At 36.8% G+C, this 25,811-nt stretch overlaps 1 protein-coding gene across 8 annotated transcripts in view; it reads right to left on the bottom strand.

Annotated features, from left to right (window-relative positions):
* Positions 1-2,004: 2,004 nt before the first annotated feature.
* Positions 2,005-25,811, bottom strand: part of WRN (WRN RecQ like helicase) — a 148,074-nt gene continuing 124,267 nt past the window's right edge. For all 8 annotated transcript variants that reach the window (XM_044225425.1, XM_044225422.1, XM_044225426.1 and 5 more), the window contains 3 exons: positions 25,286-25,448; positions 8,844-9,058; positions 2,005-2,798 (listed from right to left, as the gene is read on the bottom strand). In XM_044225425.1, coding sequence (XP_044081360.1) covers positions 2,679-2,798; positions 8,844-9,058; positions 25,286-25,448 — 498 coding nt within the window. In that variant the 3' untranslated portion in view covers positions 2,005-2,678. The remainder of the gene's footprint in view (positions 2,799-8,843; positions 9,059-25,285; positions 25,449-25,811) is intronic.

A 25,811-nucleotide genomic window follows, 5' to 3' on the forward strand; every position in this document is an offset into this window, starting at 1 on the left:
AGTAAATCCAGTATATGATAACATAAATAAATTTTACAAAAATATCCCCCACAAAATAGAAGAATAGCATTGTCTGGCTTCACAGAAGTGGCTAGAGTCTCAGATCTGCTTCTACATTCAATCTGCTCCTATATTCAATATATGGTCTTTTGGTTGACGTATATGGAGAAAGTGTGACCTTAATTAAGAGTATTTTAAAAGCTTTCCCAGATAATTATAGACACTATTCTTTGAAACTATACCACAACTGGACACCTGTAGTTTCTTAAAGATTGGCTGCAGTGTACAATCTGAAACCATATAAATAAACGTTTTCATACTCTGCTACATTAAAATCCATTGGGTCACTTTGTGGTTTGGATGACTCTTTTACTCATGCATGATTTTTAAGATCACGTATTAGTCACCTAGAAAATATTGGAGTTCACTGAGTTGTGTAGATCTTCTAAAAATTTTGTTAATCGTATGAATAATATCTCATTAGAAAAGCCTTTATAATATTGGAAGCTTTCAAACTCCTGGCAGCAGACACAAGTTTTCCAAAACTATAAATTCTGCCAGAAATCTCAAATTTTATCATTGCCAACAAATAACCATCAGTTTTCCCTGAAGTGACAGGATGACTTGATTCAATTTTCAGAAAATATCCACCAAATGCACAAGTCGCAATAACCAATCATAGTTTTCTATCAGTCATTCTTTTCAGTCAGAAATGGTATTCCATGGAAAAAGAATTAATTCAGTTCACAATTCAAACAAGAGTTTTTCCTGGAGACAACCATCACACTTTGGTACAGAGCAGAAGTGTTTTATACACACTTGCCATTTCATCACATAAAAGTTTGAGAAGATGTGTTTGAGGACTGAGAATTAATAAAATCAGCAATCTGGTGTCACTGTCTTGATTTGCACTTAAGTACCAGTGGTTTTACTCACAACTGCTTTGCACCCTCAGTGGAAAAAACATAGGACAAAAGGCAAATCACATCTTGGTATTAAGAAAATAGTTTTCCTTTGCAAATTCCCTGAAGGAGTCTCAAACACCCCTAAAAGTCTGCAGACCACATTTTGAGAATCACTGTACTATAAAAAGCCACCAAAAAAGATTCTGTGGAAAACAATTTAATGACATGGAAAAAAATATTCATAATATATTCAGTGAAATATAAATTTCAGTCTCTAATTCTACTTCTAGAAATAATCTAAAGTAGAAAAAAAGGACAAAAATCACCAATATGAAAGTGATTATATAAAATATAATATATTCAACATATAGAATGGTAGGTAGCTGTAAAAAAGAACGAGACAGACCAATATATATACTGACATGGGAAGTTCTTCATGACATATTAAGTGAAAGAGTTTGTTGCAGAAAGTTGGATACAGCATGATCTAACTCACTTTAAAAAACAGGAATGTATGTGTAGATATATATGCAAGGCATATAAATGCATAAGGAATGACTAGAGAATTATAAGTCACGTACTTAATAGGAGTTACTTTCTGGAAAGGGAATGGTAATGAGATGCAGGAAAATGGGAATACAGGGATCTTTTGTGTTTTAACTTAAATGTTTTACAAAGAAAACACATTCATTTATTATTCATGTATCAAACTAAGAAAAGCAGTGAATACAGAGGCTTAGCAGGATACACAGAAGGGGTTAACTGATGATCTGCTGGGTACAACCACCACTGATTTTTATTTTCTTTTCATCTCTCCAGATTTTCTAGTTCTCCTACAATATCTCTTCTTTATTAATAGTGATTTTTGTTATAAAAACATCAGTTAAAGGCCGTAAGGTGAACTGGTTAAAGTGATATTAACCATGGTTTACCAAACTCAGCATCAGAGTATGGGTTTCGATAGGGAAGTCACATGTGCTACATAAAGAGGTATTACACTCAAACTCCAACATCCTCAAAAACTGAAAGTGCTCAAGGTAATTAAGTAAGTAAAAGTTAAAAAAAAATATATGTACACACACACACACACATATATATATAATGTATATATAACATATATATTTTGTAATATTCAATATGAAGGAATTTAGTACTTGAAAGATAATAGAAATAGCATACAAAATACAAAGTGCATGGTTGCCTAGTGAAGTTGGTCTCCTTTGCTACATTATTTTTCTCTACATGCATGGAACCCAGAATGTTTCATTTTCACTGGTCTGTTCCACTAATACCATTTATCAATGTGTGTAAGAGCTTCTTATAAAGATGGTAAGGACAATTTGTAAAAATAACTATGCTTCCTTCGTTCACAAGAAAGCAAGCTGGTAATATATGAAGATTTTCTATCACACACGTCATCATCCTACAACCACAAGTCTGTTATTTATATCAAATTGGCACCCCTTAAACATACTGCTGAAATAAAGAGATTAAGAAACAGAGCAGTAACGGTTTCTTAGAGCAAGCGTAAAGGAGATTAATGTATTTATTCTATTCTATGATTACTCACTCAGGCTCTCAGAAGACTCAACTTTAGTAAACTGCACAAGGCTGTTTTAAGATGTTAGCTGTTCAACAAATGAGTCAGTCTTACTTTTGAGATTAGAATAATTTGTAAACTGAAGTACTCGTTGCCACTATTTTCAGAAATGAAACACAGTTCCCCTCTTCTAATACAGTAAGACACACACAATTCCTCTGGCAATTGCCAGTTTAACTAAAAAGACCTTTCTTTTTTGTTCTGGCCATTGATTTCTTGCTGGCGTCAGCTAAAGTCTCTCTGCCTTTGGCAAACCACTCAGGTAATTTTCTCTTTGAGGTTACAGAGGCAGGCTATAGGAAAAAAAAACAGAAAAAGAAATATGTTAATGTTGAAAATATGTGTCGGTTGTAAAAAGTAACATAGGTTACTGTATATATACCCACTACCTTCCCTTGTAGAGTAAAACAAAATAGTGAGAGCCACAGAATTTATTTCTAGATCAAAAAGTAAATAAAAGACAAAAATCGCTATATCATTTCTTCAGGCAATTTCCTGCCATCTTGTTATCTGTTCTTGGGCACTCAAGTGTACACACACATTTGAGAAGGAAAGAACTAGATATTATTTTAGATTTCTGTCTCATGTGTACTTGGTTTGGGCTGATCAAAATGGTTAATTTAATGCTCGGAGGAAGGCATCTGCTCAGGTGCACAGACACGCACATATAGACACACACACATACACACAGATACAGACACACACAGAATCACATTAGGTGTTTGAAAAAGCATGTACTTCTATGTCTCCAAAGGTTGACTGACTAGCAGAGTGATTCAAACACTATCAGTGCCTTGCAGAGTTGCTGGGACATAACAGATACTCAAAAAACAGTCACTGAAATAAATGAAAAAAATTTTTGTTTCAAAGAGTCTTTTGAAATCTGCTAAAAACAACAATTTGTATTGTTATATATAGTCAACCAACTTCTAAATGTACACATATGTAATACTTTGCACAATTTTAGGAGACTTAGGCACCAAATGAAGCCTCAAGACCCTAAGTTAAAAGTCCCTGGAAAAAAAAAAATTTAGGAACCCAAAGGCAGCGGTTGTGCATTATGTGATCTGCACTTGAAAAGGATAAAACAATTTTGAGTTATGTTCCATAAGCATAAACTGGTAGTAATTATTGTTATCTCAGTTTGACAAGAGCCTCAAACCCACAAGACAGACAAATCATTCCAAAGTAAGCACACCTTGGAATCCAGCAGTTAATTGAGTTATTGGAACTATCTGAAGGACTTTATGATAAGGTGACCTCAATCTAAGTTATAATGTGTCTGTTAGTTGAAGGTAAAAAAGCATAATTTATTCAATTTCCAGAATGAAAACTGTATATATGGTTCATCAATTACCTGCTATGTTTTGTTACATTTTCTATGTTTAAAAATGGTTTCAAAAGATTTAAGAGTGGGGAAAAAAGTAAAAGATCCTTCACAGAAAACTATGAAAACATATATTTAGAAAAAGTTAAAAACCCCTATTAGCTGTTTTGGCTTAATTAAAGAAATCCAATGAAGAAGAAAGAGCTACTCACACTTTAGTAAAAGCTACAGAAAAAAAACAGGCTAAGGATAGCAAATTTCCTCACAGGGAAGAGAAGTCCAGGAGGACAGATTAGATTTACATAGACTGTATGAGACGGTATTTGACTCAGAAGTAATAAATACTGGCGATATATAATGCCACAGACAAAAGGTATTTGGGCAGAGATAAAATTGGTCCAGAAATATTTATTCTTCCATTAAGATTTTTTTAAAAAGATTTTATTTATTTGACAAACGGAGATCACAAGTAGGCAGAGAAGCAGGTAGAGAGAGAGGAGGAAGCAGGCTCCCCGCTGAGCAGAGAGCCCGATGCGGGGCTCGATCCCAGGACCCTGGGATCATAACCTGAGCTGAAGGCAGAGGCTTTAACCCACTGAGTCACCCAGGCACCCCTTCCCTTAAGATCTTACTAACATAATCCCTCGCAGCCTACAGTTGCTTGCAATTATAGTTAGAACACCTGCATGCATCTGGAGGAAGGAAAGAAGTTAACATGATAACAAAACCAAAAAGCAAAACAGAGCATGACATCTGCACAGGAACAGAACAGAGGAAAAAACACTAAGTCTAGTATCTGAATACCATGGAATAAATAGGGACTGCCAACCAAGACAGAATTAGGTTTGAGCTCCAATTGAGTCACTTGCTAAATGTATGGCCTTATGAATGTTATTTCAGCCTCGGTTTCTTCACACAGAAAATGAGAATAACAGTACATAACATCATTGGATTACCTGGAGGGTCAAATGAGAATATATGCAAGCTATCAAAACACATCCTGATTTTGTCTTGGTATTCATTAATTAGTAGCTAATGTCACTGAAAATGTTCTATCTTCTATAATCTTTCTACAGAATATGACCTTCAGTATTTACCACACTATTATAATAATGATCTTGTTTCACTGAGAAAGAAGGAAAGTGCTGTATCTTTTGAGTCTCAAGAATAAGTTTTTGGAGAGACTTTAATTATGAGAACTGAGTCACCTAACAGAAACAATGCCTTTCAGTGACTACTTCCTTCTTTAGTAGTCAACCAAAATTCCCAGAAATCAGTTAGATTTTCAGGGGGGTTTTCTGATACCCCAAATTCTATTAACAAATATCATTAAATTGAAAATACAAAACATTAACTCATTTATTGAGTATATGTGAGCATACAATGTAAGCAAACAGCGAAATATATATGTTATATTCACATTTAATTTCATCTACACTAAGACAAATCTAAAAATAGTAACTATCAAGTTGGATGTAGTTATCACGAAAACTACTTTATTAACTTAATCTTAATTGAGAATTAAATGAGAATCCGTAAATAAATCTGTTTTTAAATCGCTGGCAGGCTGATTCCAAGAAGTTAGTCTTAGGGAATTTTTGTGACTTTCATCTTTTGGTGAAAAATCACAAGGATGTTTTTGATCAACCTTTAACATTATTATAGAACACAAAATAGTTACAGCATGCACTATTTTCTTAGAGAACAACACAAAACAAAACTATGCCTAAAAAAAACAAAGTTTTAGAAAATTCTAATTGTTTTGAAGTACTGAATTTTAACAATAATAATTATAGTATTATTCGTAAGACATTTTTTTCTGAGTATCTCAAAACAGTTTATAAATAATATTGTACATTTTAATTTATAATGAAACTTAGTAGCAGGGTAGAAAATATCGCATACATTCTCTCTTAGGCAGTAAAGAAAAATAAGGAGGAAAAAGGTGATTTGGGGAAAAGGGTTCTGGGAAGATGGCGGAAGCAGCAGCATAGTGTTTTAATCTCTCTGAAGCCCACCATTAAAACAGAATTGACAGGAAAACTCTGAACTCATAATCTACATTTACAATAAAACTAAGTTTAAAGGTATCCCAAGGAAATCCAAACACTGAGCATGTGAGGAGAAACCACCAGCAGCCATAAGACCTGCAGAGTACCACTTAACTACAACAGAAAGCAGAGGCAAGCAGTGAGGTGCCCAAGAAGAGAAGAACCACAAAGTAGCCTACAGATAGACATAGAAACCATGATAGATTAATGGGAAAACAGCAACTGAAAGTGAGAGGGTTTCTGCCTAACCCAACAGCAAATGACTTACAAATTGTGTCTTCAATGGCTAACGCAACTGGTTCCTGTGAACGCTCCTGACCAGCTACCACAATGCCTTCTGGGAGAACTACTGGAGTGAAATTGAATTAGCAGTTCAAGTAAAACAGAGACAAAGGGAAGAGTGACAAAAGAGTATATCTCATAAACTAAGTTTTCATATTTTGAAAAATTACACAAAATACCAGAAGGGAGAGGTCTGTGAACTTGGGGAAAACTACATTGAAACATGCTTTCTTTTGAAAGTGCAGGAAAACTAATTTCACGTGAAAATGAACAACAGGAAAGTATTAAGATCAAATGGGATACCAGAAGAGTTGCTAAGATATAGAATAAAACTGTAACCTCTTAAATGAGTTGAAAAACATTAAGAAAATTATTCAAAACATGAAAGAACACCATAAATCAAAATCAGAAAAATTCAAAATGGAGGAGAAAAGTTATTAGTTAAGAATTAGAAGCAAAAGGAAAAATGTAAAGAAGTGAATACTAAACTAGGAGGAACATAGCAATAAACATAACAGAGTCTGTCCAGAGAAATAGGAGTGAAAAAGAAGAAGATGAAGAAGAAAATTTTAAATTAAGGAGAAATGGAAAGCTAGAAAGAATTCATGGAAAGTGACAAATATTGCAGCTAGGCAAAGAAGATCTAACGTATAGTCGAAGTCCCTGAAGAAGAAATATAAAGCAATGGGAAAAATTCTAAGAAGTAAAATTTAAGAAGACTTTCCAGAAATTAAAAAAAAAAAAGATGCACTCAAATAATCCACTGTGTACCTGCATATTTTGGATCAGAACTACCAATATCAAGACGGAATCTTTCTTCATAAAAAGGCATGATGGAGCTTCTATCTTTTTTTTTTTAATTTTTTTAAAGATTTTATTCATTTATTTGACAGACAGACATCACAAGTAGGCAGAGAGGCAGGCAGAGAGAGAGAGAGAGAGGAGGAAGCAGGCTCCCCGCCAAGCAGGGAGCCCAAGGCGGGACTCGATCCCAGGACCCCGAGATCATGACTTGAGCTGAAGGCAGCGGCTTAACCCACTGAGCCACTCAGGCGCCCCTGGAGCTTCTATCTTAAGAGTAATCGCAATAGGTGTAAAACTAACAATGCACCAACAAATACAAAGAATTTGTTTTGACATTATTCTTTATCAGAAGCCTCATATTCATCCAATGAAACAAATTAAGAGATATAATCCAGGTCAGCAGAGAAGATGAATGTTAACAGGAAAGATCTGAAACCAGTCCTCCAACAGACTCTACAGTATTCGAAGCAGCCTTCTGTACTTGGGAGTCAGATGAAAGAAAAATACTTAGGCTGGCTCATTCATCTCTTAATCTACTTCTTGTCCCCAATATCCTTGTTCCCCTAAATGGGGGGGGGTGGTAAATCCAGGAGGCTCAGCATGACTTCTACCCATCCACCCATCACCGCCAAAATCTCCCCACTCTGTTGTCAGCATCTGATATTATTTCAATAAGGGAAAAGCCAAACGCTAATATGTGACTAAAATAATAATTCATATAAAATGTGCATCAATAATCAGGGAAAAATAACAAGTTTCACCTTTTCCTTCACTGATAGTTCCTTCACTGGGAAAAACAAGGTTTTAGGCATCTGGTATAGATTTCAGAAATAAAAGGCTGGGAATAGAGGCCAAATTTCACTACTACCACCCAACATTATTTTCTTTAATATCCTTCCCACAGCTACTTCAATTGATTAAATAATGTAAAGAGTTCCAATTAGGTTATCTATGACATGTCTGTATACAAGCCTAACTGAAGTACAAGAATATAAAGGCTCCTCTTATTTTTAAGCTATTGAGAAAATGGATTTAACTCTAGAAAATCTAAAAAGACTATCTTGAAACTGGAATGGAATCCCCAATGCACTATATGAGAAAACACCTGCTACCATGCTCAATTTATGATCTAGAAACCACAATAGTTTTTTAGTAAATCACTAGTTTTCACAACTTTTATCACAGAATCATAAAATTTTAGACCTGGAAGATAACAAAGGTTAAATTTTCAAATTTATACAATCATTTAATAGAATCATCATCAAAAACTAGTTCTCATACAACATATAGAGCAATAATTTCCAAAGCATTTTAATAAAACTAAAATAATACTAAATAAGACTAAATTCATGGTCTTTCTCAGAAATATGTATGGTATACGCGCAGGACCATAGGCAACAATTTTCCTTGTACCTAAGAGATTCAGTATGACAAGAACAAAGCAGGAAGAGATAGAACGATAGACAAACTAGTTTGGGGGGTATTTATAATGGAATTTGTTTTCATTTTCATAAACTACATAAACTGCCATAAGTTCAAAGGCAATACTATGTCTATGAAAGAAAAAGGATTTCATATATATATATATATATATATATATATATATATAAAATCGGTATGAGGTAGAAGTAAAATTTCAGTTGACATTCCACACAAAAAGCTAAATAGATGGGCTACATTTCCCTTTTTCTGTTGTTTAAAAAAAACACTTTTCTCAGATAAGATTTATGAAAAACAAAGGAAATAGAGCACAGATTTTTAAAAGTAACCTTATATCAGAATTTATAACAGTTTAAGAAATACAGCATTTTAGTGTTAGAATATGTAAATCGAACCAACCGACAATGTATGAAAATTCTACATATAATTAACACCTTGGTATTAGCGCCTACTTCTTCCCTGCTTCTCTTAGAACTTGAACAGCTCTCTTCAGAGTTGGGGAAATATCTCTTTCTGTTGGAAGTACATGAAAGCTGGTCTAACAGTCTGTTGTCACAGTCTTTTCCCAGGATCTCAAGTGCCATGTGGATAAGGTACGTGTCAATGTTTTCAGGAACCAGCTTTCTAATTAGTTTAACTTCATTTATATCTGTAAAGGATGAAAAAAAACAAGAGTTGAAAATAAATTACACAGAACATTTTAGAAACCTATTAGCTGGAAAGAGTGAAATACTTTGTAGAAAGGAAGGAGGAAGGTGTCTGAAGAAAATGTTTCTCTAGGTGCCTGGGTGGCTTAGTGGGTTAAAGCCTCTGCCTTCGGCTCAGGTCATAGTCTCAGGGCTCTGGGATTGAGCCCCACATCAGGCTCTCTGCTTAGCAGGGAGCCTGCTTCCTGCCCCCCCCCACCTCTCTGCCTATCTCTCTGCCTACTTGTGATCTCTATCAAATAAATAAATAAAATCTTAAAAAAAAAAAGTTTATTTTTAGAATGCCTGTAGCCCTACAAACCAAAATGAAGTAAAGCGTGTTCTCTCCTCCCCTCTTACCACCTGCAACCTTGCTTGTAAGACTTAAAGTCAGGTCAATGCCATTGACTCTGTATAAATGATGTTTCAAACTGCTTCTTGTGAGGTGCCCTGAGAACCAAAACCAACCTTCACAGAATTGTTTCTAAAGGAATTACACTTCAAATTCCAAATATCTATTACAATTTTTTTTTAAAGATTTTATTTATTTACTTGACAGAGACAGAGAGATCACAAGCAGGCAGAGAGGCAGGCAGAGAGAGAGGGGTAAGCAGGCTCCCTGCCAAGCAGAAAGCCCAATTCGCAGCTCAATCCCAGAGCCCTGAGATCATGACCTGAGCCGAAGGCAGAGGCTTTAACCCCCTGAGCCACCCAGGTGTCCCTACAATTATTTTTCTAATAGAACTTATTCTTTTTTTTTTTTTTTTAGAACTTATTCTTAAAATAGAAGTTAATCGTACTTGTAAATCAGATGCTAATAAAAAAAGACCCTTTCAATGGCTATTGTAGCATAACATATCAATTATTTAAAATGCATATAAAGAAATGAGTTTTCTGGGAAAAAATCACTTATTTTCACAATCAAGGAATTTTTACTTTTTTTAACTCAACAGAACCAATTCAGACTGTGTGTCTTCACACATTTTACAAATTATTTAGCAATCTCCTACAGACCACTACTTATGTTTCAAACACTTTCAACAACACATTCATCTGGAATGCCCTAGAGTATCATAAAACTAAGCAGCTCAGTTTCACCCATCTTCATGTAATTATAAAACTGGTATCAAACATTTCTGACACCCAATTCAATTTTTCAAGATTTATATTCTCCTTTCTTCCAAAGATCTTATCTTGCTACTCTTGAACTTAAAACAAAAACAAAAACAAAAACAAACAAAAAAAAACCTGCAGTTAAGTTTAAAAAACAAAAACAAAAAAATCAACAGGTGGTGTCTGGGTGACTCAGGGTCCTGGGGATCAAGCCCCAATTGGGCCTCCCTCATTAGGGAGCCTGCTTCTCTCCCTCTGCCTCTCCCTGCCTGTGCTCTCTCCAACACACTATCAAATAAATTAAATTTTTTTAAAAAGATTTTGTTTGTCAGAGAGAGAACAAGCAGGGGGAGAGGCAGGCAGAGGGAGAAGCAGGCTCCCCATTGAGCAAGGAGCCTGATATGGGGACTTGATCCCAGGACCCTGGGGTCATGACCTGAGAAAAAAGACACTTATCAGATTGAGCCAGCCACTCAGACATTCCTACAAATAAAATCTTAAAAAAAAAAAAAAAAAGAAAACACGCCAGCAAGAAGTGGTTACCCAGCTAACAGAAACTCGGACCATGGGGTATATATTTAGCCTGTACTCTGTTACTTTAAAGTGTTAAGATATAAAACTGATCCTAATCAAAATCTTAAAAAATAAGATTTTACCTCTAAATGTAATAAAATTAGCAATATGACTACTATGTCTATTGACCAACTAAAATTCTATTTGTCCTTCAGTCATTATGCCATCCAAATACCACAGAAATTAGGCCAATTTTACTACTTCATTAATTTCTTAATGACTGCGGCATCTTCTTTTGTATTGTCTATCCAAACTTACTTTGAGTTCCCTTTCATTTGTCTTCAATTTTTCTTTGAAAACAAAATGTCCCAAAGAATATTATATTACACATTTTTTTCCCTATCTCTAGATTCTTAGAAGTGGGATTGCTAGTTCAAAGGTTAAACATATTTTGTGTTTTTTTTTTTTTAAATCTTTTTTTTTTTTTTTTTAAAGATTTTATTTGTTTATTTGACAGAGAGAGATCACAAGTAGGCAGAGAGGCAGGCAGAGAGAGAGAGGAGGAAGCAGGCTCTCCGCTCAGCAGAGAGCCCGATGCGGGACTCGATCCCAGGACCCTGAGATCATGACCTGAGCCGAAGGCAGCGGCTTAACACACTGAGCCACCCAGGCGCCCCACCATATTTTGTGTTTTCATGGGTATTTCCAAACTACCTCTTGTGCTTCTGCTACAATGAGCACTAACAACATGTAGCTGACAAGCTCCTCAAACGTGGCTAGGATGGTTAAGAAACTCAATTCATCAATCTGAAATTAAATTGAAAAGGTGATACTTGAAAAAAAAAACTGATATTTGATTCAATTATTGGAAAGAATTTTTAAGATGTTTGGAACACAGAGTATCTGCTTTATTCAAATGTAAAGTTTATGAAAGCTAAATACAAATCAAGCATTTTCAATTAAAATTTAGCATCAGAATTGAGATATGCTATAAATGCAAAACACATTCCTGATTTCAAAGGCTTAGTACAAAAAACATACAAATATCTCATAATAATTCTATATTAATTATATGTTAAATGATAACATTTTAATATACATGGTTAATTAAATTATGTCATTAGAATTAATTACATGTTTATTTTTGTTTTTTTAATTCAAAATTTTTAGCCCTTTTTTTTTTTTTTTTTAGATTTTCAAACTTATTTTTATTAAGGGAGAGAGAGCAGTCAGACACTTGAGATTAATGGAGGCAGGGGGAGGGGCGCCTGGGTGGCTCAGTGGGTTAAGCCGCTGCCTTCGGCTCAGGTCATGATCTCAGGGTCCTAGGATCGAGTCCCGCATCGGGCTCTCTGCTCTGCAGGGAGCCTGCTTCCTCCTCTCTCTCTCTGCCTACTTGTGATCTCTCTCTGTCAAATAAATATATAAAAACTTAAAAAAAAAAAAATGGAGGCAGGGGGAGATGGAGAGAGAGAATCTTAAGCAGACTCCATTCTTAGCGTGGGGCTGACACAGGCTCAATCCCAGGGCCCTAAGATCATGACTTGAGCCAAAACCAAGAGAGGGAGGCTTAAACGACAGCTACCCAGGTGCCCTATTTTTTTTTTCGACTTTTTTAAAGTGGCTAGTAGAAAATTTAAAATTACAAACTGTGGATAACATAGACTTGCTGAATCTCTGCTGTACATCTGAAACTAATGTAATGTTGTATGTCAACTATATTTCAGTAAAAGAATTTGTTTTAATTTAAAAGTAAAATAAAATCACATATATGGTTTGTATCACATTTCTTCTTGGATAATGCTGCTTTAGAAAAATTATACCAAAAAAAAAAATAGAAAAACCATACAAATTTTCCTGTACTCTAGCCAATTAACACAATTACATTATATTAAATTCATTTTCTTTTATGGGTATTTAAACATTGGATAAATAAACTATGCACCCTTTATTTCATCACACTGTAAATGTACATTTTATAAGACAATTTTTGGAAACATAGTTCAATAATCTTGAACTATCATAGCATCATGGGTTCAATGAATTATTTTGAAAGGAAAAATGAGATATTTTATTCCATCAAAACAATCTGTTTCTAAAATTAGAAAGTCCTTTTTTCATAAAACTATGACGTATCATTTATTTATGGTTTTAAACCACTGTTAGTGATTTAACAAATATACAAAGTTATTGTACTATAATCTGAATATAATTTCTAGATATAACTAGAAAATCCATATATTCATTTACACATTTCTATAAATCCTCTACATTTGTACCTTAAAGTCATCCTACAATATGCTTATGCAAAAAAGGGGCATCTAGCATTAAAGATACATCTGATTGTGTCCTAACTTTCCAGGCAAGTAAGTGCTGAAAATTTCTATTGGGAGAATAATGAACACCAGCTGCACTCCTTCAGTGCTTTAAAAGAGATCATATTACTCCTATTTTTGTGTCAGGTCCCTTAGAAGCCACCCTTAATTTTCCAGTTACATGCACATAAAGAATGGAAGAATGAAATTATTCAAAATATTACCTAGACACCTCATTAAATGCCTTGCTTAATTTATTATTAAGCATAGTTAGAATTTCAACTCCATAAAAGAAGCTTAAAATTACATAAGGGTGGATAAACTAAAAGATTAAAATGTTATAGAATTCCTTTAAATACTAAATTACAAGGACAAAAGATACTTAGCAAATAAGACAGCATGAAATAATACATATGATTTCTCAACTCAGAATTACTCTATTTTCAGGTATATTATGCCAAAACAAAACATAGAGAATTCTCAATTCAGAATTTTGAAAAATTTAAGTGCCAATCAAACTTGTTCATTTAAACACCAAATTATGGGATAGAGCTACAATTAAATTTAAAAAAAAATAACACACCTGAATCATTAATGTAGTTAAGTCCATCTGCATTTTTTTTCTTTTCTTTTTTTTTTTTAAGATTTTATTTATTTGATATATAGAGAGAGATCACAAGTAGGCAGAGAGGCAGGCGGAGAGAGAGGGGGAAGCAGAGAGAGCCCGACACAGGGTTCCATCCCAGGACCCCAAGATCATGACCTGAGCCAAAGGCAGAGGCTTGACCCGCTGAGCCACCCAGGAGCCCCAAAGTTTTCTCAAATAGGAGAACAAACAGTATTTTATCAAGGAAAAACAAGAATTCAAAAGTAAAATTTCACATCAAAAACTGTTGTCTTACATACCATAAGTGTATAATCAAAAGAAGATTGAGTTCCCATAATCTTAACTTTCTCAATTTTTGCTTTGGAAGTAAATTACAATAATATATTTTTTCATATTGTATTGTATAACCTACATACAGTATACTGACAGAAAGATGAATTAAGTATTTAATAAGTATATTTAAAAGTGTTCTCCCTTTTTTAGAATTCAATTTAGTACTTATCCCTAAATGAAAATTTATTTGCTATATTCAGTATATAATGGTAAACATAAATGTTTTAAATACTGTTTTAGTCACTAATGATTACAGATGCTTCTCTTCTCTCAGATATTTGTTGAATCAGGCTGTGCAATTCTATGTGCAATTTTATATTCACATTTATATATTGTTTGACTTTAATTTTTTTTAAAGATTTTATTTATCTGAGAGAGCAGAAGTAGAGGGAGAAGCAGACTCCCTGCTGAGCAGACAGCCTGACGTGGGACTTGATCCCAGGACTCTGGGATCATGACCTGAGCTGAAGGCAGATGCTTAATGACTGAGCCACCCAGGTACCCTGGCTTTAATAATTTTTAATTTAAAAAAGTTGTCTAATGTCAGAAATTAAAATTGCTAAAATCAAAATTTAGAGGAGACTAGATAGAGAATATTTAAAGGCACGATACATAAAATACGTTAAACTGAATATAATTAAGTATATCTATTTTACCTGTCAATTAGAAGTTTATAAACCCAAATCTTACATCAGGATTAGAAACTGCATACTTCGGGGTGTCCGAGGAATTCTTGGTTTCAGCTCAGGTCATGATCTCAGGGTTCTGGGATTGAGCCCCAGCTTGGGTTCCCCATGAGCTCGGAGTCAAACTGGAATTGTCTCTCTCCCTCTGCTCCCCAACCCCTGTCCTGCTCACTCGTGCTCACTCTTGCTCTCTTTCACTCTCTAAATAAATAAAACCTTAAACCAAAAAAGAACTTGCATATTTTTTTTCTTTAAATAGTTGGCAGTACACTTTAACATGGTATAGTAAAAAGAAAAACTTGCTCAGTCAATAATCTTTTAACAATTTGCAACTCTCTAGGCCTCAAATTCCTCTCTCTAAAACAGGGCGGGATTCGTAAAGTGAAAATTTAATGATTTCCAATTTCCTTCCCAAATCTAAAATCCGAACTTTACAACTATATGATTTGGAAAGCAACTTAGCAATACCTGGATCCTTCACCATAGCCAAATAAAATAAATGTTGTCAGTAATTGGGTAAATAACAGAATCTTAAATCCTCCTCTACCATTTTCTCCTGCCAATAATGAACTGAAATTAGAACATCTATTTTATGTCACTCAATAATATTTGCCCAAGAGTTCTTCAGTACTTGAAAAAAAAGGTAAATATAACCAGCCTGAATTAAACCTTAAAGTCTTTAAGGTTCTATAAAGTTCAGTTTTAGGGCGCCCGGGTGGCTCAGTTGGTTAAGCATCTGCCTTCAGCTCAGGTCATGATCCCAGAGTCCTAGGATAAAGTCCCACATCGGGCTCCTAGCTCCCAGCACTGAGTCTGCTTCTCCCTCAGACCTTCTCCTCTCTCATGCTCTCTCTCACTGTCTCTCTCAAATAAGTAAACAAAATCTTTAAAAAAAAAAATAAAATTCAGTTTTAAAATCTCCCTTTTTTTGTTTTTTTAAAGATTTTATTTATTTATTTGACAGACAGAGAGAGATCACAGTAGGCAGAAAGGCAGGCAGAGAGAGAGGAGGAAGCAGGCTCCTCGCTGAGCAGAGAGCCTGATGCCGGGCTTGATCCCAGGACCCTGGGATCATGACCTGAGCTGAAGGCAGAGGCTTAACCCACTGAGCCACCCAGGCGCCCCTAAAATCTCCCTTCTTGTACATTTTTATTAACTTATTTTCTTAATTAGCTACTAAAAACGATAGAGTATAAAAGCAATCATATTTAGAGGGGTTTTTTTTAAACGATTTTATTTATTTGACAGACATCACAGGTAGGCAGAGAGGCAGGCAGAGAGAGGAGGAAGCAGGTTCCCCACTGAGCAGAGTCTGATGTGGGGCTCGATCGCAGGACTCTGGGATCATCACCTGAGCTGAAGGCTCAGATTAACCCACTGAACCACCCAGGCCCCCTGGAGGGTATTTTCAAGAAGCTATAAGATCTTACCATCTACTTCTTCATTCATATCGTTATAATCACCATCACTACCACCATTACCATCTACGAAATATTTATAGGTGCCAGAGCGTTCTGTCAGTCAGTATCTAATTATTTCTCACAGTTCTGTAAGGAGAGGCAACATTATCTTGCCCTGTTTTAGAGATAAGGAAACTGAAGCTTAGGGACACTGGGCCATTCACCCAAAGTCACATGGCTTTGAAGTGGTGCAGCCTATGTCAAGGTAAATCAGCTGTTACCAGAGCCTTCGCTCTTACTGACCAGGCTAACACACCCGTCAGTACTCAGGATTTACGACAGACCGTCAATAGTCACAAGGGGAAAACGAAAAAAGAAAAAAAGCTGCACAAACTCAGAGAATACTGCCTACTATCCAACAGCTCATCAAAAGACACATACATTTCTTTAAGTCCGGAGAGATTATACATACATACATACATAAAGAAAAAAAACACCAAATGTATTAAAATCAAGATGATATCTGAGTTTTTGACCTTCTCTAAAATACTATTTTACTTTGCACTGGAGAAAGAGAGGTTTTCTATGATTACCATTCTAACTCTATAGAATAATTACTTCTTTCCTTTCTCTGCCTTAATTTCTAGTTAGGTGGCTGCTGGACTTAGAAAGACTGGAATGGGACCAGGATAGCTGCTTAGCTTTCTTGTAAGAGGACTCAAAGCTAAGTTACCTTGGATGTTTTATCGCAGTCCAGGATATGGCCCTAAGGTTTTCAGATTTAGAAACCCAACTTTACCTTAATCGATCCACATTAACCATGTTCACAGATTGTCAATTCACAGATTTACAATAATGGGTTTATAATTTCACATAGATAAGTACCCAGATTAGCATGACTAGTGCATACTTTCACTACAGATAGACCTACATGAAAAATCAAATTGTAACCAGAAAGTGAGAAAGTGATATAGAAGCAGAATTAGTTGTTATTTTCCTCAAATAAGATCTTGGCATAACTTATCAACAGGCCCTCAGTATACTTGAAGTCTTGTTGGCCAGGATTAGAAATTGCATATTTCCTTCTTGTAAATAATCAGCAGTACAACTTTAATATGGTATAATACAAAGAAAAAATTTTAGGGGACCTGGCTGGCTGAGTTAGGAGAGCACAGGATTCTTGAGTTGCGAGTTTGAACCTCATAGAGAGATTGGGCAGAGAGATTACTTTAAAATAGTAACAACAACAACAATAATAATAATAACAGGGCATCTGGGTGGCTCAATCGTTAGGCATCTGCCTTCAGCCCAGGTTCTGATCTCAGGATCCTGGGATTGAGCCCCGCATTGGGCTCTCTGCTCAGCAGGAAGCCTGCTTCTCCCTCTCCCACTCCCCCTGCTTGTGTTCCCTCTCTCACTGTGTCTCTCTCTGTCAAGTAAATAAATAAAAATCTTAAAAAGAAAGAAAGGAAGAAAAAGATAGAAAGAAAGAAAGAGAATTTGAATAAAGAAGTAAATAATGTTTTAAGAAAAGGAAGAAAAATTTTAGTTCCCTGAGAATAATTTAGATGACCACTGCCCAGATTTGTCCGTCTTTTTCCTGTGCTTCCACAGTTGACCAATGCAACACATGAAGGTGTTCTTTCTTTTCTTTTTTTTTTTAATTTATTTTTTATAAACATATATTTTTATCCCCAGGGGTACAGGTCTGTGAATCACCAGGTTTACACACTTCACAGCACTCACCAAAGCACATACCCTCCCCAATGTCCATAACCCCAACTCCCTGTCTCCCAAACCCCCTCCCCCCAGCAACCTTCAGTTTGTTTTGTGAGATTAAGAGTCACTTATGGTTTGTCTCCCTCCCAGTCCCATCTTGTTTCACTTATTCTTCTCCTACCCACTTAAGTCCCCATGTTGCATCACCACTTCCTCATATCAGGGAGATCAAATGATAGTTGTCTTTCTCCACTTGACTTATTTCGCTGAGCATGATACGCTCTAGTTCCATCCATGTTGTCGCAAATGGCAAGATTTCATTTCTTTTGATGGCTGCATAGTATTCCATTGTGTATATATACCACATCTTCTTGATCCATTCATCTGTCGATGGATATCTAGGTTCTTTCCATAGTTTGGCTATTGTGGACATTGCTGCTATAAACATTCGGGTGCACGTGCCCCTTTGGATCACTACGTTTGTACCTTTAGGGTAAATACCCAGTAGTGCAATTGCTGGGTCATAGGGCAGTTCTATTTTCAACATTTTGAGAAACCTCCATGCTGTTTTCCAGAGTGGTTGCACCAGCTTGCATTCCCACCAACAGTGTAGGAGGGTTTCCCTTTCTCCACATCCTCGCCAGCATCTGTCATTTCCTGACTTGTTGATTTTAGCCATTCTGACTGGTGTGAGGTGATATCTCATTGTGGTTTTGATTTGTATTTCCCTGATGCCGAGTGATATGGAGCACTTTTTCATGTGTCTGTTGGCCATCTGGATGTCTTCTTTGCAGAAACGTCTGTTCATGTCCTCTGCCCATTTCTTGATTGGATTATTTGTTCTTTGGGTGTTGAGTTTGTTAAGTTCTTTATAGATTTTGGACACTAGTCCTTTATCTGATATGTCCTTTGCAAGTATCTTCTCCCATTCTGTCAGTTGTCTTTTGATTTTGTTAACTGTTTCCTTTGCTGTGCAAAAGCTTTTGATCTTGATGAAATCCAAATAGTTCATTTTTCTCCTTGTTTCCCTTGCCTTTGGCGATGTTCCTAGGAAGATGTTGCTGTGGCTGAGGTCGAAGAGGTTGCTGCCTGTGTTCTCAAGGATTTGGATGGATTCCTTTCTTACATTGAGGTCCTTCATCCATTTTGAGTCTATTTTTGTGTGTGGTGTAAGGAAATGGTCCAATTTCATTTTACTGCATGTGGCTGTCCAATTTTCCCAACACCATTTATTGAAGAGGCTGTCTTTTTTCCATTGGACATTCTTTCCTGCTTTATCAAAGATTAGTTGACCATAGAGTTGAGGGTCTATTTCTGGGCTCTCTATTCTGTTCCATTGATCTATGTGTCTGTTTTTTTTTGTTTGTTTTTTTTTTGTTTGGTTTTTTTTTTTTTGCCAATACAATGCTGTCTTGATGATGACAGCTTTGTAATAGAGCTTGAAGTCCGGAATTGTGATGCCACCAACTTTGGCTTTCTTTTTCAATATCCCTTTGGCTATTCGAGGTCTTTTCTGGTTCCATATAAATTTTAAAATTATTTGTTCCATTTCTTTGAAAAAGATGGATGGTACTTTGATAGGAATTGCATTAAATGTGTAGATTGCTTTAGGTAGCATAGACATTTTCACAATATTTATTCTTCCAATCCAGGAGCATGGAATATTTTTCCATTTCTTTGTGTCTTCCTCAATTTCTTTCATGAGTACTTTATAGTTTTCCGAGTATAGATTCTTAGCCTCTTTGGTTAGGTTTATTCCTAGGTATCTTATGGTTTGGGGTGCAATTGTAAATGGGATGGACTCCTTAATTTCTCTTTCTTCTGTCTTGTTGTTGGTGTAGAGAAATGCAACTGATTTCTGTGCATTGATCTTATATCCTGACACTTTACTGAATTCCTGTACAAGTTCTAGCAGTTTTGGAGTGGAGTCTTTTGGGTTTTCCACATATAGTATCATATCACCTGCGAAGAGTGATAGTTTGACTTCTTCTTTGCCGATTTGGATGCCTTTAATTTCCTTTTGTTGTCTGATTGTTGAGGCTAGGACTTCTAGTACTGTGTTGAATAGCAGTGGTGATAATGGACATCCCTGCCGTGTTCCTGACCTTAGCGGAAAAGCTTTCAGTTTTTCTCCATTGAGAATGATATTTGCAGTGGCGTTTTCATAGACGGCTTTGATGATATTGAGGTATGTGCCCTCTATCCCTACACTTTGAAGAGTTTTGATCAGGAAGGGATGCTGTTTTTTGTCAAATGCTTTTTCAGCATCTATTGAGAGTATCATATGGTTCTTGTTCTTTCTTTTATTAATGTTTTGTATCACATTGATTTGCAGATGTTGAACCAACCTTGCAGCCCTGGAAAAAATCCCATTGGTTGTGGCGAATAATCCTTTTAATGTACTGTTGGATCCTACTGACTAGTATTTTAGTGAGAATTTTCACATCTGTGTTTATCAAGGATATTGGTCTGTAATTCTCTTTTTTGATGGGATCCTTGTCTGGTTTGGGGATCAAGGTAATGCTGGCCTCATAAAATGAGTTTGGAAGTTTTCCTTCCATTTCTATTTTTTGGAACAGTTTCAGGAGAACAGGAATTAGTTCTTCTTTAAACGTTTGGTAGAATTCCCCCCGGAGGTCGTCTGGCCCTGGACTTTTGTTTGTCTGGAGATTTTTAATGACTGTTTCAATCTCCTTACTGGTTATGGGTCTGTTCAGGCTTTCTATTTCTTCCTGGTTCAGTTGTAGTAGTTTATATGTTTCTAGGAATGCATCCATTTCTTCCAAATTGTCAAATTTGTTGGCGTAGAGTTGCTCATAGTATGTTCTTATAATACTTTGTATTTCTTTGGTGTTAGTTGTGATCTCTCCTCTTTCATTCATTTTATTTATTTGGGTCCTTTCTCTTTTCTTTTTGATAAGTCTGGCCAGGGGTTTATCAATTTTATTAATTCTTTCAAAGAACCAGCTCCTAGTTTGGTTGATTTGTTCTATTGTTTTTTTGGTTTCTATTTCATTGATTTCTGCTCTGATCTTTATGATTTCTCTTCTCTGCTGGGCTTAGGGTTTCTTTCTTGTTCTTTCTCCAGCTCCTTTAGGTGTAGGGTTAGGTTGTGTACCTGAGACCTTTCTTGTTTCTTGAGAAAGGCTTGTACCGCTATATATTTTCCTCTCAGGACTGCCTTTGTTGTGTCCCACAGATTTTGAACCATTGTGTTTTCATTATCATTTGTTTCCATGATTTTTTAAAATTCTTCTTTAATTTCCCGGTTGGCCCATTCATTCTTTAGAAGGATGCTGTTTAGTCTCCATGTATTTGGGTTCTTTCCAAACTTCCTCTTGTGGTTGAGTTCTAGCTTCAGAGTATTGTGGTCTGAAAATATGCAAGGAATGATCCCAATCTTTTGATACCGGTTGAGTCCTGATTTAGGACCGAGGATATGATCTATTCTGGAGAATGTTCCATGTGCACTAGAGAAGAATGTATATTCTGTTGCTTTGGGATGAAATGTTCTGAATATATCTGTGATGTCCATCTGGTCCAGTATGTCGTTTAAGGCCTTTATTTCTTTGTTGATCTTTTGCTTGGGTGATCTGTCCATTTCAGTGAGGGGAGTGTTAAAGTCCCCTACTATTATTGTATTATTGTTGATGTGTTTCTTTGATTTTCTTAATAATTGGTTTATATAGTTGGCTGCTCCCACGTTGGGGGCATAGATATTTAAAATTGTTAGATCTTCTTGTTGGACAGACCCTTTGAGTATGATATAGTGTCCTTCCTCATCTCTTATTATAGTCTTTGGCTTAAAATCTAATTGATCTGATATAAGGATTGCCACTCCTGCTTTCTTCTGCTGTCCATTAGCATGGAAATTCTTTTCCACCCCCCCTCACTTTAAATCTGGAGGTGTCTTCGGGCTTAAAATGAGTTTCTTGGAGGCAACATATAGATGGGTTTTGTTTTTTTATCCATTCTGATACCCTGTGTCTTTTGATTGGGGCATTTAGCCCATTAACATTCAGGGTAACTATTGAGAGATATGAATTTAGTGCCATTGTATTGCCTGTAAGGTGACTGTTACTGTATATTGTTTCTGTTCCTTTCTGATCTACCACTTGTAGGCTCTCTCTTTGCTTAGAGGACCCCTTTCAGTATTTCCTGTAGAGCTGGTTTGGTGTTTGCAAATTCTTTCAGTTTTTGTTTGTCCTGGAAGCTTTTAATCTCTCCTTCTGTTTTCAATGATAGTCTAGCTGGATATAGTATTCTTGGCTGCATGTTTTTCTCATTCAGTGCTCTGAAAATATCATGCCAGCTCTTTCTGGCCTGTCAGGTCTCTGTGGATACGTCAGCTGCCAATCTAATATTTTTACCATTGTATGTTACAGACTTCTTTTCCCGGGCTGCTTTCAGGATTTTCTCTTTGTCACTAAGGCTTGTAAATTTTACTATTAGGTGACGTGGTGTGGGCCTAATCTTATTGATTTTGAGGGGCATTCTCTGAACCTCCTGAATTTTGATGCTCGTTCCCTTTGCCATATTGGGAAAATTCTCCCCAATAATTCTCTCCAGTATACCTTCTGCTCCCCTCTCTCTTTCTTCTTCTTCTGGAATCCCAATTATTCTAATGTTGTTTCGTCTTATGGTGTCACTGAACTCTCGAATTCTCCCCTCGTGGTCCAGTAGCTGTTCGTCCCTCTTTTGCTCAGCTTCTTTATTCTGTCATTTGGTCTTCTACATCGCTAATTCTTTCTTCTGCCTCATTTATCCTAGCAGTGAGAGCCTCCATTTTTGATTGCACCTCATTAATAGATTTTTTTATTTCAACTTGGTTAGATTTTAGTTCTCTTATTTCTCCAGAAAGGGCTTTTACATCTCCCGAGAGGGTTTCTCTAATATCTTCCATGCCTTTTTCGAGCCCGGCTAGAACCTTGAGAATTGTCATTCTGAATTCTAGATCTGACATATTAGCAATGTCTGTATTGATTAGGTCCCTAGCCTTCGGTACTGCCTCTTGTTCTTTTTTTTTGTGGTGAATTTTTCCACCTTGTCATTTTGTCCAGATAAGAGTATTTGAAGGAGCAAGTAAAATACTAAAAGGGTGGCAACAACCCCAGGAAAATATGCTTTAACCAAATCAGAAGAGATCCCAAATCGTGAGGGGGGAAAAAGGGGATAAAAAGAGGTTCAGAAAGAAAGAAAGGGAAAAAAAAAAAAAGGAATTAAAAAAAGAATACGAATAAAGAAAAGTATGAAAAAGAAAAAATATATATGTTAGATAAACTAGTTAAAAAATGTTAAAAATGAAAAGGGTAAAAGTTAAAAATAAAATTTTTAAAAATTTTTTAAAAATTAAAAAATTTAGCAAAAGAAGAGAAAAAAAATGAAAAAGAAAAAAATTATTTTAACTGCAAGACTAAAAAATCACAGGGAGAAAGCCATGAGTTCCGTGCTTTGCTTTCTCCTCATCTGGAATTGTTCTGCTCTCCTTGGTATTGAAACTGTACTCCTTGGTAGGTGAACTTGGTCGTGGCTGGATTTCTTGTTGATCTTCTGGGGGAGGGGCCTGGTGTAGTGATTCTCAAGTGTCTTTGTCCCAGGCGGAATTGCACCGCCCTTACCAGGGGCCGGGCTGAGTAATCCACTCGGGTTTGCTTTCAGGAGCTTTTGTTCCCTGAGCGCTTTCCGTAGAGTTCCGGAGGACGGGAATACAAATGGCGGCCTCCTGGTCTCTGGCCCCGAGGATCCGAGAGCCCGGGGCCCCACTCCTCAGTGCGCCCTCAGAGAACAGCACCCAGTAACTCCCGTCTGCCTGACCTCCGGCTGCGCTCAGAGCTCACCGAGCCTGCGACCGGTTCAAGGTATCCCCGAGCTGCGAGCTCACTGTCGGCTCTGTCTCTGCAGCCGGCTTTCTCGCTCCAATACCCGCAAGCTCTGCGACACTCAGACACCCCCGATCCTTCTGTGACCCTTCGGGACCTGAGGCCACGCCGACCCCGCGTGGGCTGCGCCCCGGTTTAGCCTCTGGAGCGATGTCCCTCAGCGGAACAGACTTTTAGAAGTCCCGATTTTGTGCTCCATTGCTGTGCTGCTTGCCGGGAGCCGGCTGCTCTCCCCGGGGTCTATGTTCCCGTGGCTTTGGATTCACTTCTCCGCCAGTCCTACCTTTCAGAAAGTGGTTGTTATTCTGTTTCTAGAATTGCTGTTCTTCTTCTCTTCGATCTGCCGATGGATTTGCAGGTGTTTGCAATCTTTAGATAAGCTCTCTAGCTGATCTCCTGCTAGCTCAAGTAGTCTCAGCCTGCTACTTCTCCGCCATCTTGACTCCTCCCTAAGGTGTTCTTTCTTTACACTTCAGTCAAGTCTTTCTGGAGTTAAGAATTAATGCTGTCTTTTTAAATGTTTTTTTTTTTTAAAAGAGTTTATTTATTTAGAGAGACAGTACAAGCAGGAGTAGGGGCAAAAGCAAAGGGAGAAAAAATCTGAAGCAGACTGCGCTGAGCGCAGCGCCCAACTTGGGGCTCAGGTTCATGACCCCGAGATCAAGACCTGAGCTAAAATCAAGTCAGTCCCCTAAGGGATGACCCAACTCTCTGGGGAGCAGCCAGATGCCCAGTGCTGTCTTTAAGGTGACTTTAATATTTTTGTTCTGACCAATTTAGTAAAGTATTGACTGTACTTTCAGAGCATGATCGTATTTCCCTTATTTCTAGATTTCTGGGGGGACCACCTAGTTGTTCCCAAGTGGGAAAGAATTCGAGTTAATAAAAATTTAAGTATTTGCATTGCAGTTCCTGAGATAAGGCTTTCTGTAGGTCTACTGTTCAGTCCTATGAGTCTGAAAATTTACGGAGTTAAGACACATCTAGTTTGTACATTTATGGGGAAAAAATCCTCTGAGGTACCTCATCCTTAATTCTGTAAAAAAGAGATAATCTAAAACTTTCTGCAGGGCAGGCAACTGTGCTCAGTCTCCACGAGCACAGCTGACACTCTGCAGCAAAAGGACAACAGGAAGCCCTTCTACAAAGGGCCAAGAGACCAAGGACCATCCCTTCAACACCACAGCAACTGAGACCACTGATTGCACTGCTTAGAAAGATTATTTACGTGGGCCATTGACAAAGAATCTATAAGATTTAGGGGAAAATGAGAAATCAGTAAGCTATGAGAAATGAATATGGAAAAAAAAATGTGTTTTTACCAAGAGGTGAGGTAGAAGTTAGAAAAGGATGAAAGCCCAATTTGGGGATGGGAGTAGAAGTCATAATTTAAAGCTGCAAAGGAATACAGGAATTTCTCAGACTCAGACTTTCCTCTGAGAATGGGAAGAAAGACTGTTTTTCAAAAACAACAGAAAAAGCATTACAAAAGTAATGTTTCCCTTCTGGCATAAGGGGTTAATGCTGGTAAAGTGAAAAATGCGAGTGGGTTGCTTGTTTACTTCCTCTGGGTTCAATGACTCGAGTCACTGAGGCTGCAGAGGAGGGTCAGAGCGAACGATCACCTGAGTTGACAGGAGGGTTTCGGGTAACATCAGCAATAATCTTCTGAACCTCTGGAGTCAGGCCTGCTCGTTCCATATCAAGTGGGCAGCCAGCTTTCACTGCTTGGGTTAAGTGCATCCCAACCGTTGTGACAGGCATAGCCCTCTCCTTGGCTATACTTATCTAGAGAAACAGGAGCAAAACCACCAGCAAGGTCTTAAAAGTTTGCAATGAAACATATGTAAATAAAATGTCCAAAATCTTCATGTTCACCGAGAAATAAAAATTTACCTTCACTTAAAATTTTCATTTTTACTATTTCTTTAAAACTACCCATGTTTCAGATCTCTACATATTCTACCTTTTATACTTACTACAGTGAATAAAACAAAATCCTCCAGCTTTAGCTAAGAACTCAATCCTCATCCCTCTGTAATTGTTCACTTCAAAAACCCATTAGTGGCAGAGACTAATCATTCTGTGTAAATCTAATAACTGCCACAGCCTTCTGAAAATATCATAAATTGTAATCCAATATTCTGTATA

Source organism: Neovison vison, chromosome 11 (genome assembly GCF_020171115.1).
Source record: "Neovison vison isolate M4711 chromosome 11, ASM_NN_V1, whole genome shotgun sequence".
Classification (NCBI taxonomy): Eukaryota; Metazoa; Chordata; class Mammalia; order Carnivora; family Mustelidae; genus Neogale; species Neogale vison.